We start from the raw sequence: 10,000 nt of genomic DNA on the forward strand, positions 1-10,000 counted from the left end.
CATTGGCATGCCATAGGCGGGTGAGGGCCGGACATGGCACTGGCAACAGAAGACATGTACGGCAGTTGCAAGAGACGGAAATACACAGAAGGGGGGGGGGAGGGGACGTGCTCAGGGAAACCCCGACGGGCACAGGCTTGCAGGGTCGGATGTGGAAGCTAGGGTCGTAATGTTTTATTTTCGGAAGGGGCGTGGGGGTGGGGGAGGTCAGTGCCTGCGCTTGTGAGGAAATGTAGGAAAGGCTGCTTGAGGAGTGGTTAAGATCGCGAGAGGACCGGTATTCTAAGTGCTTGTTTTTTTTCGTCGTTAATACATATGTTTGCACACGCACGCAAAAGCACAAACATGTAAATATAAATTCACTCACACATACACTACACACACACACACACACACACACACACACACACACACACACACACACACACACACACACACACACACACACACACACACACACACACACACACACGTGAATATGAATGAGTGTTTTTGTGTATGAGTGTGAATATGAATGTGAATGAGGAGTGAGTGGTGTCGTGAGTATGAATCTGTGAGCCTTAACCAAAGTGAGTGTGAGTGTAAAGTCTTTAGATCATCGTTAACGATTTTATGGCAACAAGACGCCCGTGACACTAACATATTTCTGCTGTAGATTACCAGGTGCTCCCTTTGCCAAAACACTCAAGTAGTGAGGGAGTGAGAGGGGGGGGAGGGGGGGATAATCAACGTTGGTGAATTAACTTCATAAATTCATGATTTTTTCTCGACCGTGACCGTCTTCGCCAAGCCTCGTTAATGCAAAACAAAGTGGTCATTGGCCTCGGAGAGATCTCGTCCTTGGCAGGGTAATGATGGCATCAAAATGAACCGGCCTTTGCTTAGGTAGGAAGGGGAAGGGACAACAGGGTGACAGGGTAGGGTAGGGTAGGGTAGAGTATGCGAGTGAGTGAGTGTGTGTGTGCGCATTCTTGGCACCTACCTAAGCATAGTGACGGCACTCGGTGGCACAGTGCCCTGCCCTTCCCCAAAGTTACCGTGATTAGATTGTGGTTTAGTGCTGAGGAAAAAGCATTAACCTCGGTCGTCTTGTCGCAGTGTTTGAAGTCAACGGGTGTCTGGTCAAAAAACGGGCGCGACTTCGAATAAGGGAAACCAGATTCTTACTGCTTAGTTATTAAAAACTGAAATTTGTGGAGTGTCTAGAATTGAATAAAGATTTCTGTAGTCAATATTCCTTTAAGCCCGAGGACATACGACCCTTATTTTAAGCGAAATATTGAAGAATCGAGATATTGAATGATTGAGAGATGATAAATTTGCGGAGGGTCCTCAATTTTTTTTTAACAAATAGATATCTAGTTATGCTTTAGATTAGAGAACATACGATATAAGAATTCGTTAACTGTAAATAAAAAATACGTTAAACACACACACACACACACACACACACACACACACACACACACACACACACACACACACACACACACACACACACACACACACACACACACACACACACCAGCAAGTATTCACTAACGTTACACTTAAAAAAAGAAAAAAAATCAGAAACAGATAGCATTAACGCCCAGCTCCGCCCGAATCTCGCCGCTTTACTTACGCCCGTGATATGAGACACCGAAATACCACGTTGTTGCCGCCAGGGTCACGTTCGGCTTCCCTTTCGCGGCCAAACAGGTCACGCGGCAAGAGGGGGCGGCGGTGTGGGGGGGGGGGGAGCGCTCAAGGTCAAACGCAGGTCAGCGCCCTCACTTGGATTCTGGTCTCGCTGTTCTTTTAATCTAATGCAGGGAGGGGGTTTAAATCACACAAATGCGCGCACACACGCACATGCACATACATGTATACATGTGCAAGTATATGTGTTTTAAAGTTGTTGATATTTTTGGCTGGTGACTGACATGGTTAAAACTGCGAAATGGCCTGTTTCTCTCTCTCTCTCTCTCTCTCTCTCTCTCTCTCTCTCTCTCTAGAAATATATATTTATGTTCTGTCTGAAGAAATATGACATTAGGATTATATTTGTTACCATTTATGTACAGCATGACTGAACGTTGAACAAAGTCTTTACTGTAAACATGTTTTGAATACATTCATTTTCCAATTTAGATAGTAATCCAGATATCCAGTTCAATTAACAAAGGGATTATTTCTCTGAATTTTAGTTTAATTAGATATCCAGTTCAATTGACAAAGGGATTATTTATCTGAATATCAGTTTAATTAGATGTGCAGTTCAATTAACAAAGGGATGATTTCTCTGAATTTCAGTTTAATTTCACTCCAAAATTAATTTTAGTTTTCCATTCCATCAGCAGAGAAATCATGTCTTTCAACTCTGTTTTTATTTTAATTCCCCATTCCGTCAACAGAGGAATCATGTCTCTGTTTTGATTTCAATTCCCCATTCCGTCAACAGAGGAATCATGCCTTTGACTGTTTTGATTTCAATTCCCCATTCTGTCAACAGAGGAATCATGTCTCGCAACCGCAACGGATCCGACTACAACAACTGGCTGACCAGTCTGCGAGCTGACTACACTCGCAGCTTCAATCGACGCAGGCGAGACGAAAACGAATCCGAGAAACGTAAGTCGAGCTTGATGAGATGAATGGACGTATCGACATTCCATTCATAACGTTGATTTCCTTCAGGATGAATGGGGACGGGAGTTTGGGAAGCGCCGCCTCCGTCTGGGTTTCGTTTTTCATTCATTTCGGAGCGGAGTGAAAGATGTCTGGCGCTAGGACCTGTTTCTTGATACTGACCGGATTGAAAGATGCCCTTACACGGCACTTTTTGGGAATTCGATGAATTGAAAGATACACTGGTATTATTCATTATTTATGATGCAGAACCGAATTAATCTTGACCTAGATTATACAAAACACTGATCTGGGGGGAAAAAACTGACCTAGCCTCCTTTCTTCCATCCCAGCTCCTTCTTCCGCTAACAACGTCGACCGCGCTCACTGGTACATCAAGGACAATGCCAAGAACCACAAGACCATCAAGTACGACCTTGTGCACGACGAGACGGATCCCAAGCCCGTCCTCCGTCGTGGCCAGACCTTCTACCTGGCCCTCAGGTTCAAGGAGAACTTCGACGTGAAAAAGGATCGTGTTCTCTTGAACTTCAATTTCGGTGGGTTCTGCCTCAGGGTCGTTTATGGACAAAGAGTTCAGGTTTCTTAGATTATGATGATCGAATATCACCTTCATTGTCACATGGGGATTCTAGGGATGTTCCAACAACACTATATGGCCACGTTCTCTTAACAGGCCACAAGCCCTCGGTCCAGAAGGCCACCAAGGCAGTCATCCCCGTGCAGAACGACAAGTTCACCAAGACCAAGGACGATTGGGACTGCCGTATTGACCCTGGAACCCGTGGCCGTGATCTGGTCCTCCAGGTGAGTTCTTTGAAACATTTCAAGACTTATTTCTTATTTACAATGTTTGGTGGTACTTATTGTGAGTCAGAAGTGTTGAGCAACATCAACTTCATATAAAAAAACTGTTCAAGTCAAATTTAATCCTTTATCTCTTCCTGCATGAACACTGAAAGCCCAGATGTAGCGACTGTAAGTAAGACTCGTTTCTGGATTTCAGGTGTACATCCCCGCCTCCGCAATGGTTGGAATCTGGAGGCTCGAAGTCCGCTGTGGCCTCCAGGACACGACTCAGGGGCAGGGGCAGAACGTCTACACTGACGAGACTGACTGCTACATCCTCTTCAACCCTTGGTGCAAAGGTAATTACTCTCTTGTGTTTGCCGTCGCCGTGTATGGAGTCCTTGTTAGGAAATTGGATCTTTTGTTACAAAAGAGTTTTTTATACTTCCTTTCCGTTTCCTCACATTTCACGTTGATATTTGATTGCTGGACGAATTTCTTCTCGCCAGACGACAATGTGTACCTCGAGGACGACGATAAGCGGGAAGAGTATGTGATAAACGACAAGGGCAAGGTTTACGTTGGACCATTCAACCGTTCGCGTGGACGACCCTGGGTCTTCGGCCAGTTCGACGACGTGGCTCTCCCCGTTGCCGTGTATATCCTCGAGCTGAGCCGCATCGCCGACAGTGAGCGCGGGAACGCCGTCCGCGTGGTGCGAGGCATCTCCGCTGGGGTGAGTTCTCCTTGCAAAAGTGTTGAAAAGGACAGCACTCAAGGCCTTAAGCTGTAGGAAAAAACAACAACTTATAAGGCCTTGTATTTTGAAAAATTGTTTCAGTGTTAAAAGAAAAACAACAACAACATATAAATGTATTTTAGAAATTAGGCTTATTCTCTGTTTTATGTAAGCATAAGACGGACAGGGAAATCTGGGATACTTCTATTGTAAGTAGGCACAAGAATCATGAAACGTGACACATGAAACATTTCATTTCTTCACTTGTACAATGGTAGAACTAACACATGGATCCATCTCAGGTTAACGACTCTGACGAAGAAGGCATCTTGGAGGGTCGTTGGGACGGAGAGTACGGAGATGGCGTGGCGCCCTACAAGTGGACTGGCAGTGTGAGGATTCTGGAGGAGTATGTAAAGAGTGGCTACAAGCCTGTCAAGTACGGCCAGTGCTGGGTCTTCTCTGCTCTTGTAACCACAGGTATGAAGTGCACGTATATAGGCACTACCGTGTATGTTTACAGTCTTTGTCTTGTGTCTTTGTTATGATTGTGTGTTTGTTCAATCTCCAGGGTAATATGACAGTTGGCTCTTCATTATCAGGAACTAAATCCAATAGAAATAGGACAGATTGTAGGCCGATTTAGATAGATAAAGAGATACATAGGTAGATAACTAGCTACAAACATCCTGACCTCTCTATCTGTGTCCCGCAGTGTGCCGCGCCCTTGGCATTCCCTGCCGCTCGGTCACGAACTTCGTCTCTGCCCACGACACCAACTCCTCCTTGACCATCGACAAATTCTTCACGTCCGACGGCGAGGAGCTCGAGGGCGGCCCCGACGGCGAGAACTGGGACTCCATCTGGAACTTCCACGTGTGGAATGACGTGTGGATGGCCCGCCCTGACCTTCCTCCAGGCTATGGTGGTTGGCAGGCGATCGACGCGACGCCACAGGAGGAGAGCGAGTGTGAGTACCTGCTGTAGTTCAAGGCCAATGGGATTTGTTGTGAGTGAAATAACTTTTCTGCATAGTGAGATTTATTGCTATGGCAACTCTTGCTCCCAGAGAAGGATTAATGTCTTTGATATTTGAAGGAAATCCCTAATTTGCATCTAATCATGCCTTCCCTTACTGCCAACAGTCAAGATGCAGTGCGGCCCTGTGTCCCTGGAAGCCGTGAGAAGGGGAGACATTGGCTTGAGCTATGATGCGCCCTTCGTGTTTGCTGAAGTGAATGCCGACGTCATGCACTGGGCGGAGGACCCAGAGAGCGACTGGGGTTGGAGTAGGATGAAGATGAACAAGTACCACGTCGGCCGCTCGGTTCGTTCATGCGCTGTAGTTCAATTTTCATCTGACTGAAATGTTCTTTCTGACTAACTTTTTTTTGTTCTTTCTGACTAACTTTTTTTTTTTGTTTCTCCTTGTAACAGAAACAGAATATTTTCTCTTGTAGCTTGTAAGCGAGAGAAATCCCGTGAACATAATCTGCATTATCCTAAATACCACAGAATTCGTCACTTTTTTTAAATCAACAACCCTTCCCTCTCCAGATCCTGACGAAGGCCTGCGGCAAGGACGACGACTTCGGCGACACAGACCGCGAGGAGCTCCTCAACAGCTACAAGAACCCTGAGAACTCGGTGGCGGAGCGGCTGGCCATCCACAACGCCGTGCGTGGATGCCGTCGGGCTCAGCAGTATTACGAGTACAAGCCCGGACAGAAGGACGATGTCTTCTTCGACCTCACGGACATCGACAAGATCACCGTCGGGCAGGAGTTCAAGGTTCAGGTGAGGCATTTGATCTCGCTTTTGCTTGAGGGATCGGGGCTCCTGGGTTGGGGTTCATAACTGTTTGGAATTTATGATGTATGAATCGAAGGTGTTCGTCAGAATTCACGATATGTTTTGCTATTCCTTTTTTTTTCATTTATTATCCAGTGTCCAGAACGTAAACTAGGAATACACATATACAAATACAAGCATAAGAAAAACAAATGGATACACATCGGAATCTATATAGACACGAGGGAAATAGCATTGCCGATGAATCTGTTTCCAATCTTGAGTATTAATGAACCAATTCCTAATCCTAGGTGATGGTCCGCAATGACTCCGACGAAGAAAGAACAGTCAGCGCCTATCTGACGGCTCGCTCAGTCTACTACACTGGCGTCAGCGCTTCCCTTATCAAGAAAGCTGAGGGCAAGTTCCAGCTGGGTCCCAAGCAGCAGCAGGTCAGCGCTAATTACTGCCTTCAGTTATAGTTTAATTAGGGTTGCTTCTTAATGCGAAATGTTTGCGTTTAATGTATGCTTTTCACTTACGGGTTAATTCAGTTTTGAATGTTGATATGAATTACCCAATAGGTGACACATTCATGTAATTATCACAGATATTCAGCATTGCATTTTCAGGATGAATATTGCAAAAGTAAGGCCACTTCATATTCCTATTCTCCCGACATTGTAAGGACTGCAAATCACATATGTAATTCGTCTATCCACAACAGGAGGTAGCCCTGACGGTGACATACAGCGAGTACTGGAAGAAGATGGTAGAGCAATGTATGATGAAGATCTATGCCATCTGCCGTGTCCAAGAAACTGGCCAGACCTGGAGTGACGAAGACGACTTCACAGTGGAGAAACCCAAGCTTGACATCCAGGTAAGAGTTGGCTGTGTGACGTGTTGACTTCGGTGTTGTGGTAGCTGCGGGAAGGGTTCCGATCAGCGCCTGTGTGAAAAAAGGAGAATGAGAAAATGTGTTTTATGAAAGGTGGACTTGGGAAAACGAATGGATACTTTGATGAAGGCTCAGCTCATCGAATTGGAAAGATGAGTATTGATATTAATGGAGATAGAGTCTTGAATAGAGTTGGTTTGGAGGCTGCTTCGGAGAGTTCATCAAAGTCCTCCTTTCCTTACTGGGTAGCAGGGTTTCCTCTAAATAAAAAAGGGTATCTACCAAAGTGTGGATGTGGGTGATTAACGAGCCAAAATAGAGGCATTCATGTTTGAACGTGAGTGAGTGATCTCGCATCGGTCATAGCTGAGCAAGAACCAAATCGTGAACATATTTTAAAAAAATATATACGATTTCTATTATAATCCAAGCTCCATATGTCGCATATCCAATTTTAGATATGTATCGACAGTTATTAACAAATTTTCACCTATTTTTTTTTATAGGTTGCCTCACAGCCGAAGGTCCGTGTGGCCTGCGAAGCAACATTCTCCTTCAAGAACCCGCTGGACGTGCCTCTGACCGACTGCCACCTGAGTGTGGACGGAGCCGGTCTCATGCGCCCGAGGGCCATCGATATCAACACGTGAGTGGAATCCCTCTGTTGCTGACGTCATGTTGGGAGAAAGGGAGCGTTTATATAATTTTCTGATTGTGTGTGTGCTTAGGTCATACTCACACACAAAATTATATCAAACCTTAGGAAGAAAAAAAAGGAAAAATCTAAATTACTTTATCTTATAGCCTACTAGACCTCATTGAGAGTAACATCTTCATTCATCAAATTCCCAAACGTCAGATCTTTATAACCCGGTTCCCTAACTTTGACAGCGAGGTGCCAGCCCACGGAGAGTTCACGTACACTTTGAGGTTCCTGCCGCGCATCCACGGAGAGAGGAAGATCGTGGCCGCTTTCACAGCTAAGGAGATCTTCGACATCAACGGCACGAAGACTGTGGAAGTCCAGAAGCGAGACTAGAGAGAAACAGACAAATAAACAAATGGACAATGGAGCTGGTTCGCCGGGCTCGAAAGAGGAATATGCAGCTCTAAACAAATAAAGCAGATAAATTGAGAAATATGCAGCTCAAAATATAACAAATGTGTAATTTGTTACTTTGCTGAGGTAATGAGAAAAATGTGTAGCTCTTTTATTCGAGAAATTTGAAGGTGAAAATCATTTTGATAGATTTTAGGTTAAAAGAAGCATCACATTCCAAATTGATGAAGACTAACAGAACAGAATGTATTTACCTTAATTATTATTAATTAATAATAACAAAGGCAGCTAGAAAGAAATTAATACGTTCAATTACAAGAGTAAAGTCTGATTTATCTTTAACGCCAAAAAAGGGACATAATATAAATAGATATTTTTTCATCTAATCTAGGAATATTATTTCACAAAGTTTGTATTTTGGTTAAAACATTTTGAATTTCGAAATGAAATCACACGGGACATAAGAAACATGTCTTGGTAAAAAAAAAAAGAAAAGAAAAAAGTTAACAAACATAAACATTGATCTTATATAGAAGCATCAATGTTTATAATGTTTTTATATGAGTTAGTGAGAACCAAAGCAATGGTTGAACGAAGCAATTTGAAACAGTTTCTTATTATACACTCAAGATATAATGGATATAAACTGTGTTGTGGTAAGGTTGCAACTCTTCAATATATTTACAGTCAAAGTATATGGATGTCCATGTACCAGATACTAACACACATTTTCAGTATCATTTCGAATGTCATTAGCTAATCTCTTTCTTTCTTGATGGAAAAACGGAAAGAAGATATACATGAAAAACTTTACATTCGTAGCCTATGTAGTATATATCCTTGCTCATCAACCGAAAAATCGTGCCTTGTGATGGAGTGCCTGCAAAACATGTTAAGGACACGTTAGGAAGTCTTGTGAAAGTTGCCAAATGTTTCTAGATCAGTTAGAGATTGTTGTTTTGTTCGGTGCTTTGTGGCTTGACGTCTCAATCACGTTTTCTACATGCAAATCTGTTGACTGATTTATTTTGTTGTGTGATCATTTTTCTTAACAGATTTTGAATATATGTTTTCTATATTCCAAATTATAGATATCTACCATGTTTCAGCATCTTTGATTAAAGATTTACATGTTTCCATCTTCTGATTTAATTTTCCAACCCAGAAAGAGAGAGAGAGAGAGAGAGAGAGAGAGAGAGAGAGAGAGAGAGAGAGAGAGAGAGAGAGAGAGAGAGAGAGAGAGAGAGAGAAAGAGAGAGAGAGAGAAGAGAGAGAATATGTCATTGCAACAATATGCATTCAACCTACAAAAGCGAATTCATTATTGTGCAGAAATATCTGTTAACATTTGACACAAAGAAGAAGACAAAATTAAATGAGAAACCAGTTAGTGTGTCTTTTCTCCAATGAGTTTTAAGAGCCATGCAAGTACATGGAAGCGCCAGACCGTAGAGTCAGCCCCCACGAGCGAACAGAAAAATAGCCAAGAGGCAAGTACTACCTGCCTCTGTGGAAATTACCCCCCCCCTCCCCCAAGACCTCCGACGCGCGTTTCAGGCCAGACACAAAACCACAAACATGTGGATAAATTTCGCTGGGTAAAAATCGACCTTTACAAGAACAAAGAATCGATAAAACTGATAACTGGGAGAAATAATGTTTTTGCATGATGCAAGAACGAACAAATTCTTGCCCATATAAGGTGGTGAAGACCTTGAAAAAGCCAAGGTTTTGGGGAAAGGAAAATGTACGGACGCCATTGTGTTCGATGTTCCAGGGGAAATCGAAACAGGAGAAAAGACAACGAATATCTCGGTGTTAAAACATTTCTTGATGGTAAAACTATCACCATCATTAATGTAAATAACTCGTACAATAGTGAAGTGGTACCTAAACCTCCTGACAGTACGATACGTACTGATAACTCTTTGGTTTCCTAAAAGGGAAAGGAACACAAATATTTGGCTCAGTACCTAAACGGAAGTAATGCACAGTCTGCTTACTTCATAGATTTCAAGAGAGCATTCGACCGAGTCTCCCAACTGCAATCCACGCTTCACTCGAAAAACTGTTCAAAACATCAGAGAAC

The 10,000-nt window shown here is 43.3% G+C and overlaps 1 protein-coding gene across 5 annotated transcripts in view; it reads left to right on the forward strand.

The window, feature by feature from the left end:
• Window positions 1-9,050, forward strand: part of LOC119596577 (hemocyte protein-glutamine gamma-glutamyltransferase-like) — a 114,196-nt gene extending 105,146 nt beyond the window's left edge. For all 5 annotated transcript variants that reach the window (XM_037945885.1, XM_037945888.1, XM_037945884.1 and 2 more), the window contains 13 exons: window positions 2,495-2,613; window positions 2,964-3,170; window positions 3,308-3,438; window positions 3,638-3,779; window positions 3,930-4,156; window positions 4,462-4,639; window positions 4,875-5,129; window positions 5,305-5,486; window positions 5,717-5,956; window positions 6,262-6,402; window positions 6,678-6,833; window positions 7,358-7,497; window positions 7,743-9,050. In XM_037945885.1, the coding sequence (XP_037801813.1) occupies window positions 2,495-2,613; window positions 2,964-3,170; window positions 3,308-3,438; window positions 3,638-3,779; window positions 3,930-4,156; window positions 4,462-4,639; window positions 4,875-5,129; window positions 5,305-5,486; window positions 5,717-5,956; window positions 6,262-6,402; window positions 6,678-6,833; window positions 7,358-7,497; window positions 7,743-7,890 (2,266 nt within the window). In that variant the 3' untranslated portion in view covers window positions 7,891-9,050. The remainder of the gene's footprint in view (window positions 1-2,494; window positions 2,614-2,963; window positions 3,171-3,307; window positions 3,439-3,637; window positions 3,780-3,929; window positions 4,157-4,461; window positions 4,640-4,874; window positions 5,130-5,304; window positions 5,487-5,716; window positions 5,957-6,261; window positions 6,403-6,677; window positions 6,834-7,357; window positions 7,498-7,742) is intronic.
• The last annotated feature ends 950 nt before the right edge of the window (window positions 9,051-10,000 follow it).

Source organism: Penaeus monodon, chromosome 38 (assembly GCF_015228065.2).
Source record: "Penaeus monodon isolate SGIC_2016 chromosome 38, NSTDA_Pmon_1, whole genome shotgun sequence".
In the NCBI taxonomy this organism is placed as follows: Eukaryota; Metazoa; Arthropoda; class Malacostraca; order Decapoda; family Penaeidae; genus Penaeus; species Penaeus monodon.